Source organism: Rhinolophus hipposideros (genome assembly GCF_964194185.1).
Source record: "Rhinolophus hipposideros genome assembly, chromosome: 25".
Taxonomy (NCBI): domain Eukaryota; kingdom Metazoa; phylum Chordata; class Mammalia; order Chiroptera; family Rhinolophidae; genus Rhinolophus; species Rhinolophus hipposideros.
The window spans coordinates 20,860,586-20,882,669 of record NC_138071.1 but is presented as its reverse complement, the minus strand read 5'-3'; the positions used below and the strand labels follow the sequence as shown (position 1 = coordinate 20,882,669).

General features: G+C 53.5%; 1 protein-coding gene across 6 annotated transcripts; it reads right to left on the bottom strand.

Annotated features, from left to right (window-relative positions):
- Window positions 1–4,475: 4,475 nt before the first annotated feature.
- On the bottom strand, window positions 4,476–21,581 carry CLEC2L (C-type lectin domain family 2 member L; the record flags this gene model as incomplete). Of its 6 annotated transcripts, none has more annotated exons than XR_013992606.1 (7): window positions 4,476–4,873; window positions 5,472–6,307; window positions 8,649–8,761; window positions 10,177–10,277; window positions 11,146–11,312; window positions 13,705–13,779; window positions 21,392–21,581. XR_013992606.1 is itself a non-coding variant. In XM_081038712.1 (6 exons), 5 exons carry the CDS (start codon window positions 21,579–21,581, stop codon window positions 8,650–8,652), a joined length of 645 nt encoding a protein of 214 aa, XP_080894838.1. In that variant the 3' UTR covers window positions 4,476–6,640; window position 8,649. The 6 variants fall into 6 exon arrangements, 2 of the variants coding, with proteins under 2 accessions (XP_080894838.1, XP_080894837.1); XR_013992607.1 differs by having other exon boundaries at window positions 6,117–6,307; XR_013992608.1 differs by having other exon boundaries at window positions 4,476–4,814; window positions 6,117–6,307.
- Between the last annotated feature and the right edge of the window lie 503 nt (window positions 21,582–22,084).

Here is a 22,084-nt window from a genome sequence, read left to right as displayed (position 1 = left end):
CCCCAAGATTTACGTGTTTTCTAACTCTTCCCTAGAATCCCTAAGCTTAAGCAAACACTGAGTATAAAAGCAGAAACCCGCCGGGCACAAACACTAAGTGAATATAAGGCGCAAACACTAAGTCAGTATAAGTGAGTATAAAAGCAGGCACCCGCCAGGGCCGGCCCTGTGGCTCAGGTGGTTAGAGCACCATGCTCCGAGATCCGAGGTCTCGGGTTCGATCCACCGCATGGGCCCAGTGAGCCGTGCCCTCTACAGCTAAGGCTGTGAACAACAGCTCCCCAGCCAGCCGGGGGCCAAGTGAGTGGCCGGCAGTCAGCGGCCTAAGTGCCGCCGTGTTGTGTGTGTGGCTGCCTTGTGCTACCGCTGTGTGCTGCCCGTGCTGTGCTGTGCTGTTTGTTCTCATGTGCTTGCTGTTCTGGGCGGCCGGTGGCCGCGTTGGCCACTGGGGCTGCCTCCTCCCCCTTCCTCCTCCCCCTTCCTCCTCCCCCTTCCCTCCCCTTCCTCCTCCCCTTTCCTCCTAAACTGCACTGGATTGAAACCATCTGCTGAAACCATCTGCTGGCAATGGCTTTCTTTGGATTTTTAGTATATTACCACAGGGGGGAGCTAGGATGGCTAAGAGAGGCAAGAAGGAAATGGTCAGGCAGAAGACAGGAGGGAAAATGACCCCTGGCAGAAGGCAAGAGGCAGAAGGGAAAATGGCCCGAGGCAGAAGGCAAAGAAGGCAAGAGGGGAAAATGGCCCGAGGCAGAAGGCAAAGAAGGCAAGAGGGAAAATGGCCCGAGGCAGAAGGCAAAGAAGGCAAGAGGGAAAATGGCCCGAGGCAGAAGGCAAAGAAGGCAAGAGGGAAAATGGCCCGAGGCAGAAGGCAAAGAAGGCAAGAGGGAAAATGGCCCGAGGCAGAAGGCAAAGAAGGCAAGAGGGGAAAATGGCCCGAGGCAGAAGGCAAAGAAGGCAGGAGGGAAAATGGCCCGAGGCAGAAGGCAAAGAAGGCAGGAGGGAAAATGGCCCGAGGCAGAAGGCAAAGAAGGCAGGAGGGAAAATGACCCCTGGCAGAAGGCAAAGAAGGCAAGAGGCAGAAGGCAGGAGGGAAAATGGCCCGAGGCAAGAGGCAGAAGGCAAAGAAGGCAGGAGGGAAAATGGCCCGAGGCAGAAGGCAAAGAAGGCAGGAGCGAAAATGGCCCGAGGCAGAAGGCAAAGAAGGCAGGAGGGGAAAATGGCCCGAGGCAGAAGGCAAAGAAGGCAGGAGGGGAAAATGGCCCGAGGCAGAAGGCAAAGAAGGCAGGAGGGGAAAATGGCCCGAGGCAGAAGGCAAAGAAGGCAGGAGCGAAAATGGCCCGAGGCAGAAGGGAAAGAAGGCAGGAGCGAAAATGGCCCGAGGCAGAAGGCAAAGAAGGCAGGAGGGGAAAATGGCCCGAGGCAGAAGGCAAGAGGGGAAAATGGCCCGAGGCAGAAGGGAAAGAAGGCAGGAGCGAAAATGGCCCGAGGCAGAAGGCAAAGAAGGCAGGAGCGAAAATGGCCCGAGGCAGAAGGCAAAGAAGGCAGGAGGGGAAAATGGCCCGAGGCAGAAGGCAAGAGGGGAAAATGGCCCGAGGCAGAAGGGAAAGAAGGCAGGAGGGAAAATGACCCCTGAAGGCAAAGAAGGCAGGAGGGGAAAATGGCCCGAGGCAGAAGGCAAAGAAGGCAGGAGGCAAGAGGGGAAAATGGCCCGAGGCAGAAGGCAAAGAAGGCAGGAGGGAAAATGGCCCGAGGCAGAAGGCAAAGAAGGCAGGAGCGAAAATGGCCCGAGGCAGAAGGCAAAGAAGGCAGGAGGGAAAATGGCCCGAGGCAGAAGGGAAAGAAGGCAGGAGCGAAAATGGCCCGAGGCAGAAGGCAAAGAAGGCAGGAGCGAAAATGGCCCGAGGCAGAAGGCAAAGAAGGCAGGAGGGGAAAATGGCCCGAGGCAGAAGGCAAGAGGGGAAAATGGCCCGAGGCAGAAGGCAAAGAAGGCAGGAGCGAAAATGGCCCGAGGCAGAAGGCAAAGAAGGCAGGAGGGGAAAATGGCCCGAGGCAGAAGGCAAAGAAGGCGGGAGGGAAAATGGCCCGAGGCAGAAGGGAAAGAAGGCAGGAGCGAAAATGGCCCGAGGCAGAAGGCAAAGAAGGCAGGAGGGAAAATGGCCCGAGGCAGAAGGGAAAGAAGGCAGGAGCGAAAATGGCCCGAGGCAGAAGGCAAAGAAGACAGGAGGGGAAAATGGCCCGAGGCAGAAGGCAAGAGGGGGAAATGGCCCGAGGCAGAAGGGAAAGAAGGCAGGAGGGGAAAATGGCCCGAGGCAGAAGGCAAAGAAGGCAGGAGGGAAAATGGCCCGAGGCAGAAGGCAAGAGGGGAAAATGGCCCGAGGCAGAAGGGAAAGAAGGCAGGAGGGAAAATGGCCCGAGGCAGAAGGGAAAGAAGGCAGGAGGGGGAAATGACCCGAGGCAGAAGGCAAGAGGGGAAAATGGCCCGAGGCAGAAGGCAAAGAAGGAAGGAGGCAAGAGGGGAAAATGGCCCGAGGCAGAAGGCAAAGAAGGCAGGAGGGAAAATGGCCCGAGGCAGAAGGCAAAGAAGGCAGGAGGCAAGAGGGGAAAATGGCCCGAGGCAGAAGGCAAAGAAGGCAGGAGGGAAAATGGCCCGAGGCAGAAGGGAAAGAAGGCAGGAGCGAAAATGGCCCGAGGCAGAAGGCAAAGAAGGCAGGAGGGGAAAATGGCTCGAGGCAGAAGGCAAAGAAGGCAGGAGGGAAAATGGCCCGAGGCAGAAGGCAAAGAAGGCAAGAGGGAAAATGGCCCGAGGCAGAAGGCAAAGAACGCAGGAGGGAAAATGGCCCGAGGCAGAAGGCAAAGAAGGCAGGAGCGAAAATGGCCCGAGGCAGAAGGCAAAGAAGGCAGGAGGGAAAATGGCCCGAGGCAGAAGGCAAGAGGGGAAAATGGCCCGAGGCAGAAGGCAAAGAAGGCAGGAGGGAAAATGGCCCGAGGCAGAAGGCAAAGAAGGCAGGAGGGGAAAATGGCCCGAGGCAGAAGGCAAAGAAGGCAGGAGCGAAAATGGCCCGAGGCAGAAGGCAAGAGGGGAAAATGGCCCGAGGCAGAAGGGAAAGAAGGCAGGAGGGGAAAATGGCCCGAGGCAGAAGGCAAAGAAGGCAGGAGGGGAAAATGGCCCGAGGCAGAAGGCAAAGAAGGCAGGAGCGAAAATGGCCCGAGGCAGAAGGCAAGAGGGGAAAATGGCCCGAGGCAGAAGGGAAAGAAGGCAGGAGGGGAAAATGGCCCGAGGCAGAAGGCAAAGAAGGCAGGAGGGAAAATGGCCCGAGGCAGAAGGGAAAGAAGGCAGGAGGGGAAAATGGCCCGAGGCAGAAGGCAAAGAAGGCAGGAGGGAAAATGGCCCGAGGCAGAAGGCAAAGAAGGCAAGAGGGAAAATGGCCCGAGGCAGAAGGGAAAGAAGGCAAGAGGGAAAATGGCCCGAGGCAGAAGGCATAGGGGGGAAAATGGCCTGAGGCAGAAGGCATAGGGGGGTGCTGGGAGGAAGTCTTCCTGAGGCAAGGGTCAGGGAGGTATTAGGGGAGAAGACAGTATTGGTGGCAGGGTAATTCCAAGCATGGCTTTGAAGTCAGCCGTAAAGCTGAGATACCACTTAACCTCACCTCTCAAGCTTCAGTTTTCTCAGCAGTAAAATAGGGATAATACTACCCGTGGCAAAGACTGGCTGGATATTCCCAAAAGGCATTTCTAGATTACATTTCCTAGTTTTCTTTGCAGATAAATGTGGCCAGAGATGAACCCTAAAAAAACTCACACATTTATCCACACTCTCTTCCCTGGATATCTGGCCAGATGTGGAAAATCTGATGACAGGACTCTGAGGGCCTAGAGAATGGTGGGGTCACCAGAAGCCCAGGTCACTGAATGGCTTCCTTGTCTCCTAATAAAACCGCACTGGACAAAAGCCACAAAAGAGTAAGAAATAAGTCTATTTTATTTGAGCCACTGAAATTTTAGGTTTGTTTTATTATACCAGTTAACCTATCTTATTATCTTCTTTAACTATAATGTAGGCTGAGTAGGGTATTAGATTACGCTAACTTCTGGAACAAAGCCCACATTTCAGAGGTTTAACAAAGTAAGGATCTCTTCCTGATCACACCACAGACTAATGCAGGTCAGTGACGGTGAACGGCTCTGCTCCATCCAGGGATCTGAATGGAGAGGTTCACATAGGACGTGTTCCAGGGAATGTGGTGGAGCAGGCCTGTCACGCACCAAGAGTTTTTCAGTTTCCTTCCCGCACATGGAAGGATTGTATTTCCTGGTTCATCTGAAGTGAGCTGTCTTGCTTTAAACCAAGGAAAAGTGACACGAGTCTTTTCCAGGTAGAAGCATGTATGAACCGGTACACATTTCTCCGTGTCTGCCCTCCCCCCAGTCATGATTGGAGATTTCATAAGACGGAAACATTTTGAAACACTAAGTCAAGATGTGGCAGACAGCTTTACTTGAGTGTTCTCTGAATCAGCAGTGCACTATGTGAGAAATGAAGACTCTGAGAAGCTAAACTTTTATTAAGCACCTACTATGGGCCCGGCTAAGTAAGAAATGCTTAACACAGTGGCCCTGATAAGCTCTCAATCAGTAGTGTTAATTGTTATTGTCATTCCAATTCTGTCGTAGACGTACGTGTCTGTATTTGCTCAAATGGATCCTGTGCTCTAGATTACAGGACACTCATGGACGTTGCAGGGCAGCCGAACATCTTTCTTCTCTCTTCCTCTAAAACATCTGAACATTTTCATAGGTGGTGGGCAGCTGAACTGGAAGTGCAGAGTTCCGGGATCAAAGACAGTATGGTGTAGAGGCAAGAGCACTTGAACTAGGAGTCAAGATCAAATAAGTTCAACACACATTTATTGAGCACCTTGTGTATGTACCAGGCGCTAGAGAAACAAAAAAGTGTGAGTGAATCCCTACCCTCTAGGAGCTTACATTTCTGCATGGATGGCAAACAAGTAAACAAATTAACAAAGCATGATCCATGCAATAATAAGAGTATAAACAGGAAATAAGAGCCACGAGACCTGACTAGTTCTGCCACATGCTGTGTGACCTTGGACATGTTACTTAACCTCTCTGGGCCTCGCGGATAATGAGAATGGGGTGGATCATTTCTAACCCCTGAAATTCTAACATCTACAGTTCTCAAAACCCTGTGAGGTCGGCAGGGCAGGCGTGATTTCTACTTTATAGACCTGGGGTCAGAGAGCCTGGGGTCAGAGAGGTTTAGCACAGTGGCCTGAGCTACACAACTGCTAGTTGATACAGCTAGAGCCCAACTAGTCTTCCGAGCCAGGCCTCGTGTATCCACTCCAGGCTGCCTTGGCAGAGAGGCGGGCATGGCAAAAGGCTTCCTGGATGCCCCCGCTCCCAGTCTGGAGCTGGCTACAGACCAAGAGGAGGAAAGAGGCAGTTACCTCCCCCACCTCCATCCCTCCTGCTGTAAGTACTCGGCAAATAGTGGGCATTTTTGAAAACCAGGTCTTGTCCTTTGAGGAACAACACAGTGATATTAGCATGACATCCTGGGGATCCCAGGAACCTTCAGCAGCCAGCCCCATCACCCTCCCTGAGCCTGGTTCCCACTCACAGCCATCTCCTCACCCACTGGGATCTACGTACCCTGCAAAGGACATTTTATCTTATCTTCTTTAACTATAATGTAGGCTGAGTAGGGGATTAGATTAGATTAGATTAGATTAGATTAGATTAGATTAGATTAGATTAGATTAGATTAGATGAGGGGTGCTCTCCCTCACCCCCACCCCACCCCATACTTCCAGACCACCCTTACTGAGCCCACCCAGGACGTATGTGCATGCTTTAGGGAATGCTGTGAGCTCACTTAATTGAAGCAAAACAAATTATAGAGTTCATCTTTGTGTGCCTCTGAAATCATGCCATGCCCACCGAAGCCAGAAAGACAAATCTGACTATGGCGGCCACTGCTGTCGCCCACCATTAACTGGCAGACAGTGAGGGACGCTGTGGGCTACCTTACATCGGGTACCACAGCCAGCACACGCTGTGTGTGCCACACCGAGACCAACAACACACAGTACTTGCTCTCCAGGGGTTTGTCATCTGATGACAGGAGCAGTCGGACACATGAAGAGACAAGTCATCAATGGCGAGGCGACAGATGGGCCGTGGGAGAGGCTCAGTCTTAAGTGCTGGAGGTGCTGGGGAAAGGGAGTGGCACTGAGGGCTGCTGCTGTCCTGGAAGGTGTCCCAGGGAGGCTCCAGCTGGGCCCTGGAGGGAGAGAAGGACAGAAGTCACTGTTTGCATTACCCACTCTCTCACGGCAATTCATACGGAAATCATACCAAGAAGATAAAAGTGTCCAGAAAAAGAAGCGCCTGCAGGCACGTGGACGTCCTTCCCAGGGTGGCCCCTTCTCCATCACCGGCACCCCCCCTCCGAGCTGGCCTTAGAGCTGGGGGGCTGGGTGGGGGACACGCCGGCCACACACTGGCTTCCCAAAAGCCCTGTGGGTGTGGGTCTGCGTTCAAATACTGCCTCCCCCACCTCCGAGCTGGGTCATATGGAGCAAGTCCCTTAACTTCTCTGAGCCTGTTTCCTCCTCTGTAAAGACAAACAGATGAGAAATACACGGTGATGGAAGAAATGACTCTGGGTGGTGAGCACACAATGTGATTTACAGATGATATGGTACGGAAATGTACACTTGAAACCTTGTAATTTCACTAACCATTGTCATCCCAATAAATTTAATAAAAAGTGAAATCCTTTGGGGGAAAAAAACAAGCCAATTCACTAAGCAAACACTAGTCAACCCTAGCACCGCCGCGGAACAGCTACCACCCTAGTGAGTCTTCCTGAAAAAGTCCTGCCTGTCACCCTCCATCTTCACAAAAGACATCTGAAGGTGGCCGGGGGTGCGAGCCCCAGCCTTCCCTGCCCCCTGCCCGCTCCAGAGGTCGGACGAGGACGGCGCTGGAGTTTGGGTTCAAACGCGCCCAGGGAGCAGCAGCCCTCGCTCGAGCTCCGCGTGCTCAGTGCTTCCCCCGTGTGGCCGCTGGAGAGCACAGCACCGGGCTCCGCAGCCCTGCAAACACCGCAAACCTGGGGAGCTCTGTCCACGTGGGAGGGCGGGGCGCTCGGCTGCTTTATAACCGTGGGAAGGATTTTCTGTATTTCCCAAGACTGGCGTGCCAGCTTTTTTAGTTTTGTGCTTCTTTCTCGGTAAGAACCAGACGGGAAAACTCTTAAAACATTGGTGACCCTGAGTCAGGTTTCCTCTCGCTTTACTAAACTGATTAGAATTGTCTTGTGGTCCCAGGACAAACCCAAGGTTAGGAGAGCTTACTTGCCAATGTGCCTTAAAAGCTTCAGGCAACACGCTTTGGAGAATCGAATGAGAAATAAGACCCAAATGGCACGGGTTCTCGACGCCCTGTCCTTTCACACGGCTCCTTCCCAGCCCACCTTGTCGCTGGTCCCTTCCCTCTGAACCCCCCAGAGCACAGCTCAATTGCTTCTCCTGGCCTTTGTCCCCTGTGGAGCATTACCTGCCTTGGGGCACTTCTGTTAGAATTAAATGAGGTGACACGACCCCCAAGTAGCAGCAGCAGCTAACCACTTCCTTAACACTCAGCCCCTCAACATACATCCGGCAGGCGCTGGGAGGGTGGTGGGCTTCCTGCCACCGCCACAGGCCCACCACCACCGCACTGAGTTCCCTTAACTTATTGTCCACCCGGGTTCCCCACTCGCTTCCCAATAAAGACAAAATATGAAACCGCAAAGTACCCATATTTTGCTAAAAATCTGGAAAGCATGTGAAAAGGTCAACCAAACCAAGTTGATGGCTTTGTCTGAAAACTGACAAAAGATCTGAGCAGAGCAGAGCTGGACCTGCTTTCCCTGAGCTATTTTCTGAAAATGGGCCAAGACCCAAATTCACACAGTCAGCTACCAGTCAGGCCGCCCACATCTCACCCGGCCAGGGGCACCAAGAAGAGGTTGGGGAGGCCTGGGTGCCCCCCACCCCCCAGCAGCTTGCTCTGGGGCTCCAAGTGTGTGTGTGTGTTGGAGGAGGGGGCATGCGGAGCCTCCCCAGGCCCAGGGGAACTGCCAGTCCCCCTTTCCTCCCCAGGCAGACCACGGGGGACAGGAAGGGGGACCCAGGTGAGAGGAAGCCTGCCCTCCCTGCCTCCCCAGGAACCAGGAGTGAATGGCTTGGAGGCTGTAGGGAGGTGCTGTGTGTGTGTGGACAGTGACGCACTGTCAGCACCAGGGGAATGCGCTCTTGCATGTGTGTGTGTCTGTGTGTCTGTGTGTGTGTCTGTGTGTCTGTGTCTGTGTGTGTGTGTGTGTGTGTGTGTGTGTGTGTGTGTGTGTGTGTGTGTGTGTGTGTGTTGGGGGCCAGGTGCCTACACTACTAAGCATGGGGCATTGCTGAGCCACAGGACCTGCCTGGGGCCAAGGAGACCAGGAACCAGGGCCCATGGGCCTTGCAGCCGGGCCAGGGCGGAGGCCACGCTCCTCACTGCTTTGCCTCACGGAGGAGACTGGGGCAGCAGGGGCAGTAAGTCTGGCTGCGCTGGAGGGCGCCACTGGCCTGACCCACCTCATGTGTAGGCCATCTTGCTGCACACCCAGGGCCGGGTCATCAGACACTCCGTCGACACCAGCCTGGTGGGCTCCACGAAGACACACTCCCCCAGGCCCGCGACGGGGAATCTATGGCCGGGAGAGAAGAGACCAGGTTCTCACGACCTGGCACACAGCCCAGCCACCGCCGGGCCCTGTGGTGTCTGCCCCTCTCTCTACAGTCACCTTCCAGAACATTCAGCCCAAGACCTTTCTAGCACGCACTGCATTGTCTCCCTACTCTGTGCACCACGGCCCCAGCCACCCTGCCAATGCCCCAGTTTCCTGGGCACCTGCCCTTCTGCATCTGCTTAACATCCTCCCAGGGTCAGCTCGCTCGTCCCTGAGCAGCAGTCACTGAGGACCCCCTCTCTGCCCCCCCTGCCTCCCCCAGCAGCCTGCCTGCTCTGGGGGCACCACATCACAGCCTCTCAGGGGCCTGTGTCTGTCTGTCCCCAGCAGCCCCAGACGGTCAGCTCCTGGACAGCGGGCTCCCCTACGGCACAGCGTAGCACAGGAAGAGCTCAGTAGAGAGGAGCAGAATTAAATTACCTGGCAGGTTAGGGGTGGACCCAAAGAACCCCAATGTTTAACACCCGGCACTGTGTTGCCCGGGAAATCACTGACATCGCTCGTGGACCTGGGGGTGAGAAGCTCTCCCTGCCTGAAATGTCCCAAGGTTTCTTCTGCACCTCATTGGTTTATCCTGATCTGAGCCCCCAGCCAGGGCCGGAGCTGGGGCCTCACAAGAGAGGACGTCAGAATGACACCAAGAGGGAGTGGGCGGCGAGCAGGACCCCTCAGTGTCAGGGAAACGTGACCCGAGGCCCTTGGTTGCCATGTGCTCGGCACTGAGCAGACCTCAGCCTCCAGGGCTCTCCCTGGTTCTGGGAGTAGGAAGCTTCCGGAAGGGGGAAAAAAAAGGCAGCAAGAGCATAGAGAATAGGCTCCTGGGGCCTATTCCTCCAGCTGCAGGGTCTGGACCGGAAGCTTATTCCCCTAATCCCTGCATTTCCCTAACCTAGACTGCCCCCCACACTATCAGCAGCCCCACTGCCACAGCCATACACCCCCCCACCCATGACAGCTGCCACCATCACCCACACCACAAACCAGTCCCTGGCCTCACACACCTGCCACCCCCATCACACGCTCACTTCCACACCTCTTGTGCCACAAATAACACCCCACTGCACACAGCCCTAGCTCCCTCAGAGCTGTTTTCTCTAAGAGGATGCTCGTGGTGCCCGGGACTCAGATCCCTTTTTCTTCCCCAGTAACAGCGTTTAGGTGGCACATGGCTGCCCAGAATAGAGGCCCCGCCTCCCACCCTCCCTGGCAGCCAGGTGTAGCCACGTGGCTCAGTTCTGGCCAACACAGAGGGACGTGCAAGGCCACAGACTCTAGTTAGCACAAAACCAAGTGGTTCTCCCTTGGGAGGTGTCCAGGGGGCTGGGCCCTGCCCGGTCTGCGCTCGGTGGCCAGAAGATGAAGCCTCAGCTCACGTGTCCGGCTCAAACGGGTCCCCGTTGACCCAGTGGAATTCATCCCCCACTCTGCGCAGGCCAATCCAGGGTTCCCTCCGCGTGAACTTGAACATAAATTCCTGCACCAAGGAAAGAGGGAAAGCACAGTCAGGTGCAGTCTGCTGGATGCTCACACTTCCCAAGACTAACCTCAGCTTGAACACCGACTGCCAGCTTGTACAGGCCAAGAGGAAGGTGCCTCAGTGTACCCCAAAAGTGAGGCACTGGGGTTACAGAGAGCCCTGCGCTCACACTCATCACCCAGCAGTTACCTGCAACGGCCTCCAAGGGACCTGGCTCTGGGAGCCTGCCCACTGGGCCAGGAAGCCTGGAACAGGGTTTGTCCCTCTGGCTCAGCGGCCCAGGGTGACAGCATTCCTAATTTGCAGGAAGCTGAGACTGCCCACTTGATGGGTTACCTGGGACAAATCTCCACACTCAGCTTGGCTATCCTTCTACCTGCCTACTTCTGGGCTTCCTCTGCAGCAGGGGGCCATTATACTGTGTATCGGAGACAAACTGAAGTGAGTTTTAGATTACGTGCAATCTTGGATTGCCACACCACTGCTACCCTCCAAAAACAGAAGGGCCAACAGACTCACTGACTGTGTTTCTTTCACATTTCTATGGGTAAAACTCTGGGGTGTTCCATGAGAGCTCGTGTCCTGATATGGCCCAGTAGGACAGGCCAGTGTGTTTTTCTGTTTCACAGGTGCATTTGCAATGGGCAATCCTTACATGTTACAATACTGAGTTGAGCTCAGCAAACCAGCCTGGAATGACCTCGTTGGCCTTCACAAGAGCAGGTGAAAACAAAGGCCACCGTGGACCTGCTCAGACCCTGAGGGGCCCACGTGCACACGCGGGCTGTGTGGTGGCTGGCTGTGCTCTGGAGACACGTCACAGGGGCGACACCTCCCGAAGGTTCCCCTTTCCCCTGGCACTCACCAGCTCCTTCTGGCTCTGAACCACAGCCAGCGCGGCCTCGTGGGTGTGGCAGTACTGTCTGCCCGTGTTCCAGTCTCTCGGTTCCTCAGAGAAGAAGTAGCATTTTCTTCCATAGAGCAGCCAGTCCTCTGGGCAGGGCGCTTCACACTTGATACAGCCCTTGGAAGCTACAGGGAAGAGAGAGGGGCTCAGCATGCAACAGTGCCCCTGTCCGCCCCCCCAGCCCTGCCTGGTCCCGCCTGGCCCCACCTGGCCCCGAAAAACCCACCTCTGCTCCCTGCAGGTCCCTCCACCTGCCTCAGCTTTGGTACCCTTCATTGACATGACTCATGTGGACGCCTTCTTAGGTGGCACCTCTCACAGGGCCTGGCAGGTAGAAGGGTGGTGGCTAAGGCATAAGGAAGAGGAATTTGGGGGACTGGCCAGGACACCACTACGAGGGGCTGTGACAGCAGGTTAGCCCCTTGGTAAGTCTCCCTCTCTCTCTCTCTCTCTCTCTCAACTCTTCAAGGCATGGAACCCCAGAAACTCAGACCTGGGCGGGCCCTAGAGGCCACTGGTCCTCCCTCTCCAGCCACGGTGGGAACCACTCACAGGCTCGGTGGGCCCGCTCTCACTGGCCTCGCCCTCATTAGCTAACAAGGCAGCCCATCCCACCACGGACCTGCTGGACAATTCTTTTCAGTTCTGAGTTCCAATCTGCCATCCTGTGACAGTGTGACCCAGGGCAAACCCTTCTAGTGCCTACTGTTAGGACACCAGCCTCACCACCTCCAGGCTTAATCAGACACCGTCTCCTCTGCAATTCTTGGCAGGGCTTGCCCTCCAGACCCTTCTCCATCCTGCCTGGCTCACTGCAGGGTGCCCCCATTGCCACTAAAACGCTGCCAGAACAGACAGGGAGCAACAGAAGTGGCCCTATCACCAGCAAGTGATCACCACACCACTACTTTCCAGCCTGCAGACCGCTTTCGTGAGGAGAATCTGTGGGTATGTGCACACGTGCACTTTTCTGGGAAGGAAGCCCAGAGCTTCCAACAGCTTCTCAAAGGGCCTCCTTGCCCAAACGAAATAAACCATACTCTTCGATTGTTTTCATGTGATCTGTTTCCAAGTCGGGTCTCCCCAGTGGCCCGAACATGGCGTAAATCGCTTTTTTATAACCAAATGAAGGATCTTCTATTTCTTTCTTCCACATTTATCTCACTCGCATTGGCTCATTTGTGTTTTTAAAGATACATTTTAATCTTGATTTTTTTTTCACCTGTCATATTAAACATACCTCTTTGGATCGTATATCCTACACATTCTATAAGCATCTTTTGTGTTTGTTTTCATACCAGTGATTGATTAAATGTAGACCAGGACACGGCTCTCCAGCCCCTCGGGTCTCCAGCCCCACGGGACCTCCGGCCGCCCTGACACCAGCTAATCGGCGGGCACTCTGCGTATCCGCTCGGTGAGCTACAGGTCCACTTTGGAGTACTGACCATGGTGTGGCCACATTCCAACTGCTTTTCCACAAGGAGCTCTGAGGAGACTCTGTGATGCTTTACTGACATCACATTCTGCTGCGATTACACATGGCACTGACCTCCCAACCCAGCAAAAGACAAAAGGAAACCAATTTCACTTGTAGGCATTACTCTAGGTGAACCCAAGCTGGCGCCAGTGGTCACCAGATCCTTTTCTAAACACTTACAAACGCCCTGCTTATCGTGCACGCCCTGTAGGTGAGGATTTAATAGGGAGTGATAATGTCACTGGACTTTTCACCCATTTGGAGGTGCCCACCTCTGGTCCTGCGGCGCTTCTCAAACATTAAAGACAGAGGCACAGAAATCACTTTGCAAACCCTTCAGAACCCATGACAGCCTTTGACTTGAATGCATTTGAAACAGCCGAGTTCCTTGGTCATCTAGCCTCACCGCTCTTAGTGACCGTGTCCTCCACTTTCATTCCTCTGCCCTTTCCGTCCCACATACCACTCGGTGCTGCTCAGGTGCCTGCCCTTGGATTGGTCTCTTCCCTCTACCTCCTGGTCTCCTGGAAACCCCTATTCATTCTTCAGGGTTTGGCACACGTTTCCCCATCAGGGAAGCCCCCAGCAGTAACAGCCCTATACTTCACATGTCATCCTCGTCTTTTTTTAAATCCCTAGCACGTAGCCCAGGGCGTAACTAACCACTGCAGGGCTCAAGAAATGTTTGTTGCATGAATGAATGTGATCTTATCCCAAACCCATCTCCTCCAAGACGCATAAGCATTGCCTGTCTAACCCACCCCAGTCGGTTCTGAGTTCTTGTGGCATTTACCTTCTAGGACGAAAGTCACATCTCCACTTTCCCTGCAGGGCTTAGTAAAAGGGACATGTGGAGTCGATGTGTGAATAAATTATCACAGACTAAAATCTCCTCTGGAACCAATACTCGGACTTCTATCTACTTTGTCTCCCACAGAATTCATGATACATCTGGAACTTTCCTTGACCTAAATAGATGTGCTTTTGACAAGGTGATCTACACAGAATTGCGTATGTGCTCCAACATCCATGCTCACCCAAGACGCTCATCACCACCAGGATGGCGAACAGAAGGATGGCGATGGCTCCCAGCAGGAGACGGGTGGTGGTGTCTGAGGAGAAGAGAAAGGGTTCAATTCCTGGCCACTCACTCACCCTCCCACCACCAGTCCCCACAGCCAGGCCCACGTCCTAATACCGAGAAACTCTGGGGATAGGAACCAGCCACAAGCCCTTCAGGTACTGAGGACTGAGAGTCACATTCCAGAGCACAGTCCTGAGTCTGTGATTCCCAGCTTGATAACCCTCCCTCCAGGGCTTTGCACTCGAACTCCTTCTGTGGCCATCAGAGCTTTCCAACCTCTCATCTCCTGCCGCTTCTCTACCCGGGCCCTGGTTTCAGCCACACAGACTCCTTGAAATAATGCAGTCCATCCTCCCAGCCCTGCAGCTGGCTCTTTGTCCCCAATGTTCTGACCTCCACTGCTACCTCTTGAAATCCCACCCAGCCCTACACCACCCACCCTCTTACCAAAACCTTTCCTGATCTTCTGGCTGCTCCCTTTTTATATTTCCTTGTTACCATTTAAAGTTTTTATTCTACATTTAATGAAAGAATCATGCTAGACTTTAGACGTAGGGTCTTTGAATGGTCTTTTTATTGTGGTAAAATGTACATAACATAAAAATTGTCATTTTAACCATTTTCAAATGTACAATTAGTGGCATTAATTACATTCACGATATTGTGCAACCATCCCCACTGTTCGTTTGCAAACAGAAATTCTGTTCCAGTTAAGCATTAACTGCCCTGTCCCCCCTTCCCCCAATCCCGGGCAACCTCTAATATTATACTTTGCATCTCTATGAATTTGCCTCTTCTCATATTTCACGTAAGTGAAAACGCAATATTTGTCCTTTGGTGTCTGACTGGTTCATCCATGTTATAGCATATATCAGAATTTTATTCCTTTTTATGACTGAATGATATTCCATTGTATGAATATATACATTTTATATATCCATTCATCTGTTGATGGACATGTGGGTTGTTTCCAGCTTTTGGCTATTGTGAATAACGCTGCTATGAACATTGGAACATGTTCATACATTTGAGTATCTGCTTGAGTCCCTCTTTTCAGTTCTCCTTCCATACTTAGGAGTGGAATTGCTGGATCATATTCTAATTCTATGTTTAACTCTTTGAGGAATCACCATGCTGTTTTCCACACTGGCTACACCATGTTACATCCCACCAGCAATGTCAATCCACAAGAGTTCTAATTTCTCCACCACCTCACCAACATTTTTTAGTTTCCTTTTTTTACATTTTTATTAAAGCCTTCCTAGTAGTGAGAACTCCCTTTTTTTAAAGTCCTTTTTAAAAAGCAAAGTTATGCATGAGCATAGATGAAAGCAGTACCTCTAGTGCTTGTCTGTATACTGTTACTCATCCATGATGACGTGAGTAACAGAAGTGAGAGGAAGTATCTAGAAACTTTCATAGCACTTTAACATGCTGTGCCATCCACATGCATGATATTTCGAGTTATTCATTTGTATTGTACTTCACAAAAGATTGGGAAATGTTAAACCTCTTAGATTGGTCCTCTGAGTTTTCTTTTATTTTTTTTCTCTCTCTCTCTTTCTCCCTTATCTACTACTGTCCCTTTGCCATTTTGCTCTATTTCCTGGAAGACTTTTTCCAACTTTATTTTCCTGCCCTTAGGCTGAATTTTTCATTTCTGAGATTATTTTTAATCTCCAAAGCTTTTGTGGCTTTGTTGTGGCTGTTCTCTGAAAACTTCCTCTTAAAGCATTCTGTTCTTATTTTAATGATGCAATCCTTTCTCTCATCTCTTTGGGGAATATTACTGATAGGGTTTTATTGGGGGGCGCAGAAAGTTTATTCCTCCTGGTATAGTCTGTTTCCTCAAACTTGCTTTTCTTCTGTTCATTAGTTCTTGGATGTCTGGAGGTCCTTAGTTATTTGTTCATGATTAAGGCAGGAGGATTAGCGTTCACTGGAGTCTCTGAGACCATGGAGAGGTTTATTCACTGTGGAGGGTCACGGCAGATTGATCCAGGTGGGCTCTCTGTAGGTGGACCTCCTTGGGTTTTTCCTTTTGGGTGGGTCAGCCCTGGAGAGGGCTCTTCTGGTTTCCCTCCTGGAAGGTGTTGGCTGGGCCAGGAGAAGCGCTGGGAGGCCCTCCTTGGCATTCCATATGTAAATGTCGCCTTAATTGCTTGCTCTCAAATGTGTTGGCCTCTAGAGACTCTCTCTCAGGAGACTCACCCTCAGGGCTGGGAAGAAGTTGTACAGAATGGGAAGAGGATCTGGGGATCTAAAGCCTTCCTAACGAAGTGTTGATCCAGTCCTGTATTCAGCTCCATCTTCACGCACTGCCATGGTGACTGGTGGCGCCATCCCTGTGCTTTGGGGGTCCAGCGTGCGACTCCGGTGTTTCCTGTGCCGGTGAAGTCAGTTACCACTCATTCTTTACTGCCTAGGTCTCTAGGTCCAAATTTTGTTGCTCTTGTCCTCTCTCCTGTGCCTGTGGTCCTTGTGGCCTTTTACAAGGCCCCTAACTGCTGTATTAGTGGGCTTTGGAAGAGAAAGGGAATAAATGCATGTGTTCCATCTGCCATCTTTACCTGCAAGTCCAACCAACATTTTGGAGTCTTCCCTAAGAGCAAGGTGGACCAGGAAATCCAGAGGCGGGTGGCTTCAGGTATACGGTAAGAGCAGTGGCCCATGCCTGCCCTCGAGGGCCGCGCTTTTCCTGCAGCTGCTCTGCTGTCCTCAGGGGCAATCTGTCGTTAGGTGGGTCCCCCCTGAGTTGCATGACGGCTGCCTGTGGCAAGTGCACTGTAGGTATCCCTTCTTTTCTGCTCACACCTCTCAATCCTCTCCTAGAATACCGGCTCTTTATACTGCCCTTTGTGCGGAGGATAAGAGCATAGTGTCGTACAGCTTCTCAACTGGGTTCAAATCCCAGCTCTGTCACATTCCAAATGACTTAGTTACTGAGCTTCTATTTTATTTCATTTTCCTCCTCTTCAGAATGAAATACTAGTAGTATCTGCCTCTTAGGATTTTATGGAAATTCAGTGGACAGTAGCTGGTAACTCAGTGTTAGGAGTTACCATGCTGCTGACAAAGAGGATGAGCCCACGGGCTCCTGTAGGGTAAGAGCTGTGCTCAGCTCCCCTTTCAATTTCCTATACTAGGTCTAAGCCACAGCCACAGCCTTGCATGTAACAGAATACCCACTGGCACTAAAAACACAGGGGACTCAGCTACGCTGAATGGCAATGGCCTTGGTCAGCCTAAAACTCCACTGAGTTTGTTGGAAAGGGCCCCCTGCGCAGACAGACACCTGCTCTCTGGAGAAGGGGGTCTGTGCATGCGTCTCCAGCATCACCGGAACTGAGAAGCCTCTTCATCCTCGCATGGGGGTAGCTGCTCTGGACGCTGCACTGCGGACAGAGAGAGGACACTCTAGGACACCCGACTCACTGTTCACTGTCTGTCCTCCCAGAGGACGACTGTGGGGCTGGACAATCCAAAACAATGTTGTACTAGTTTCCTACGGTGGATGGAACAAAGTTCCACAAATGAGGTGGCTTAAAACACCAGCCATTTCTTGTCTCACGGTTCTGGAGGTCAGAAGCTCACGGTCAAGGTATCAGCGGGGCCAGGCTCCCTCGGAAACCTGTACAGAGTCCTTCCTTGCCTCGTCTTAGCTTCTGGTGGTTTGCTGGCGCTCTTTGGCATTCCTTGGCTTATACCTGCATGACTCCCATCTCTGCCTTCACTGCCACATGGCCTTCTCCTTGTAAGCCTCGGTCTTCATGTGACCGTCTTCTTAGAAGGACACCGGTCATATTGGATTAGGAGCCCACCCTACTCCAGTATGGCCCATAACTATTACATTTGCAACGACCATATTTCCAAATAAGGTCATATTCTGAGGTCCTGGCGGTTAGGACTTCAACATATCTCTTTGGAGGAGACACAATTCAAGCCGTAACAAATGTCTAACTCAGCAATCCTTCCTTCTAGGCAAGGCCCTTATTATGTTTATAAATGGATATAATTTAGCCTAATGTTAGAAGGAACAATTGAAAAAAGGCTGGCTCACAAGCCCAGACAAAACCCTGATTCCCACAGTGTACATCTCTAAGTCGTCAGGGCCACAGCTTGGCGAGCACAGTCTTGATTGCTCAAAATTATCCAATGTAGAGATTGGTAATTTTTAAATTTTAAGAGGCTTTGCTAAATATATGTGTGTGGTTTTGATCAGGAAGTCGTGGGTTTATGCCTAATCAAGAAACTTTCAGCATTAAAAATTCAGAATTGGTGAGCACGGGGGAAAAATCTATAGCTTGAGATATGCAGAGTCACTCTGCCCCCACCACCATGCCCCCATGCCACTTTTCCCTACTCCCACCCCAATGCCAGAAATATCTGCATCTCAAAACACCTCCAGTCTTTCCAGAACCTGGCGGGAGCTCTGGGTCACCTTTTCCAGCCTCTCCCCAAAGGCTGGGGGTAGAAGGAAAGGTTAATATCCACAGATATTAACAGAGAACTTCTGACTGGCTTTCTATTTATAAAGCTAATTGCTCATCTAAGGAAGGTCTTAATGACCTGAGCTCTATTCCCAACCTTATGATTTAAGAAGCTCTCCGTTTCACTTAACCTGTGAGGAGGAAAAATTGTCTGAGTTGGAGGTGGTGGGATTGTCTGAGGAGCAGGAAAGCAACTTGCATCTGAAGTACAATTTGAGTCTCTCCAATTAGCCCCACCAAGCCCGACGTCCTTGGTTAGCTCAGGACAGTGTAAGAGCTTTCCCGTCAGAGGGCCCTGTGGGAAACCCAGCGGGGTTTCATGTGTTAGCAACCAACATGCGTCCTTGGGCACAGCACATGGCTTCTCTGAGTGTCAGTTTCCTCTTTTATAAAATAGGTAGAACACTTGCCAACTCCCCACGACGGTAGATGTGAGAGACAGCTGTTGTGAAAGCCTCCAGCACATAGTAGGTGCTTGATAAATGTTCAGCTCATGGTAATAAAGGAGCACAGGTCCCCTGAGTATTCAGCTTGGACAAGTCAAGAGGTCTCTTGCTTCTCTCAAGACAGCAGTTTGGCTAAACAAAGTCCCCATGGCCCCCAAATGTGGTAGACCTTTAGTCCATCACGGGTATCCTCAGTGTTCGTGGACCAGGTTCATGACATGAACTCCAGTTTGGGGTGGGGAGTGCACTCAAGGTAGGCAGAGCAGCAGTCAAAGGATTTTAGCTGAGCTCCCCCATCAGGGCTGCAGGAGACCACGTCTAGGTCACCGGGGAAAGAGTCACCTATGTACAGCCACCCCCAGCACCTTGGTCTGTGTAGCCTTGAGAGGCAGAAATGATTATCTAGCTTGGCAGATGAGGAAACTGAGGCTCAAATAAGTTTTAAAAACCTGGGCAGGGGGAGGGTCTGACTTGGGTTCACCTGACTCCAGAATCTACGCTCTCTGCCCCTCAGCAGGCTGTCTCCACCCCGTCCTGTGATTTGTCCGAAGGCAGGGATGTTCCTTGTGCCCTGAGCTGTGCCTGGGCAGTGTTGGCATTCCATAAATGTTTGTGGAAGGAAAGGAAGAATAAATAGATGTGGGAGAGCCGTGCACAGACTGGCCCTGGGCCCACACACCAGCACCCTGGGGAGCACCAGTCCTGCTCCACAAGCTCCTCCCTCTGACAGGAGATGGCGGTGCCCAGCAAACACCCAGGAGACTCTCAGGGGATGGGCAGATGGGAGGCCCCTCACAGGGACTCAGATTCCAGAACCTAAAACACCTGGGGAAGAAGTCCATGGGCCCCAGATGCTGAGCCCCCAAGGACCACAGGTATCAAGCGTGGAGCTGATCTTGGGTGGACCACTTGGAGGAGGCGGGACCAGAGGGTGCATGAGACACAGAGGCAGGCCAGGCAGGGAGCCACTCCAAGGTATCCAAGACAAGGCCGGACCACAGGTAGGCACTAAACAGGGAGTGGGCCAGACTCCCCAGCAGAGAGAAGACCTGGCATCCCAAGACAGCCCCTGGGCCATTTCCTGCCTCGCTCACAGGTGGTCAGCCCAGCCAAGGTCAGGGCCAGAGATACTGAAAGAGGCCACACCACCCTGACGTGGCCCAAATCATCGGGGGTTAGAGTTAGATTAGGGCAGACCCTGCCGAAATCTTACAAATGAACGAATGAAGAAATACAGGCAACAGGAGTGAGCAACTTCCAGGAATCAGTTGGACAGGACGGAGGCAGGAGGTCACAGGCAATTCCAACAATGCGCCTGGAGATACGTGTCAGAGAGAGGGGTTTGTCCACCTTTACTCAACTCAACTCTTCTCAGCCTGAGGCTCCTCTGCCCCAAGATCCCACATCTTTGCCTCTTTAGTCCCAATCACCCCCCAGGCACCGATTCCCCTCCAGAGTCCGCAGAGCTCCTTCTCAGGCAATCCACATCACCTGGCCCACCAGCCGATGGGCCAGACACTGGCATGACGAACGCCCACCTCTCCCTCCGCAGCAAGGCACCGGCCCTGGCAGGTGCTGCTTATATCCCTCCCCGGAGCACTGCCCCACCTTCCTCACTGATGTTGCTTTGATCTGACCCCTCTAGGCCACCAGCACTCTTCCCAGGGCAAACCCAAGGTCTCATTCTGTGCTTTAAATCTCTCAATGGCTCCTTCTAAGTCCAAACTTTCTGGCAAGGCCTTGGTGACCATTCGCCATCTGGGCCCTTCAGACTCATCTCTTCTCACCCCTCCCTGCCATCCTGGTATCCTGAAGTTCAGTGCCTCCCAAGGGACTGGCTGGCCCTAGTCATCTGGTCCCTGAACAAGTCATTGCTTGAACCCAGTTCACCTCTTTCTCTCCACACGTCCTAAGAGATCACCAACCCCAGGAAGCCCTCCTTTTCTGATACTTCCTCCCTAAGGGTTGGGTGCTCCAGACTTTGGGCTTTCCTAGGTAACGCTACCCAGGGCCTCAGCCTTTGGATGGGGGTGTCAGGAGCACCGAGGAGCCTCCAGAGGACCCTCCCTCTCTTGCCAACTCTAGCATGTCCCACACCACACACCACGAGTGGCCAACACAAGTTTCCTAAAAGAACTCATGAACTTGAAATTTATTTTCCACTTTGCTTACTGCCTCCTTGGTCAGCCAGGAGTCACCGCTCCGACTGGAAGGGGTAGGGGGGACCCATGAACTTACAAGGAAGAGCCTGCGTGTATTCTCCATCTCTCCCCTCCCTACCTGGCCCCATCACCACGAGGTGCCCCCCAACTCCCTTCTCACACAGCACCGGCCCCTTCCCTGGGGTCTACAGCTTTTGTCACTTTGCCCAAAACGTCTCCACTGCTACAGCGTCAAGCCATCCCCTCAACAGGCCCACTAGGTGAGTGCCTGACAGTAACTGTCCCCTTTACTCATGAGGAAACTGAGGCTCAGAGCATGAAACCTGCTCCCAAGGTCAGAGAGCGAGTGAGGTGCACAGAGTCAAGGCTGTAACGATAGGTGGTCCCCGCGCCCCCGGGACGGCATCTAACTGCCCTGAAATCACTCCTCCGGGTTCCAGAGTCGCGCTCCCCGCCCTCCCCTCCCGGGGCCCCGCCAAGGTGATTGTCACCCGCCTTCCCGGGCCCCCAGGCCGGCGCACGGAGGGCCGCGCAGCTCTTACCCTCCAAGGCCGCCTTCCAGCTGGTGCTGCCTTCGTAGCCGGAGCCCGACCGCCGCAGCCGCCCCTCGGGGCCGCGCGCCTCCGCCTCTGCGGGCGAGCGCGGCCTGGGCGCGGCCGGGGCGGGCGCGGGGCGGGCGGCGGGCGGCGGCGGCGGGCGGGCCCGCGCGGGGGGCTGGCGGGCCGGCTCCATGCCCGCTGCTCCGACGGCCGCGCGCGCGCTCCTGCGCCCGGTGCGGGGCCCCGCTGCACGCGCTCTCGGCGCTCCGGGCCCCGGGGGCGCCCCAGGCCGGCCTCCGGGTGGCGCCGCCGCGCGCGCCGCGCAGCAGCCTCCGCGCAGGGCCCGGCGCCGGAAGAACCCGCGAGCGGCGGGGCAGGCGCGTGGGAGTGGGGGAGGGCGGGCCGGGAGGGGGGAGGCGCCGCGACGCAGTGACACCCCCGCTGTCCCCGGCCCCCGCCGGCCCCCGATCCTCGGCGGGAGGCCAGATGCGCAGCGCGAGGAGCGCGGACCCTGGAGCCAGGACACCTGGCTTCTAAAGCAGCTCCACCTGCCAGCCTCCTACTCCACCTCCTCTGTTAATATCGGGGGAGCGTTGACGGGCACGACGCCGTGAAGTTCAGGAAGACGGGGGGCTTTCCTCTGGGCAGAGGGGTGGGAGCTGTGACTCGGCCCAGACTCCTGACAGATGACGGGGA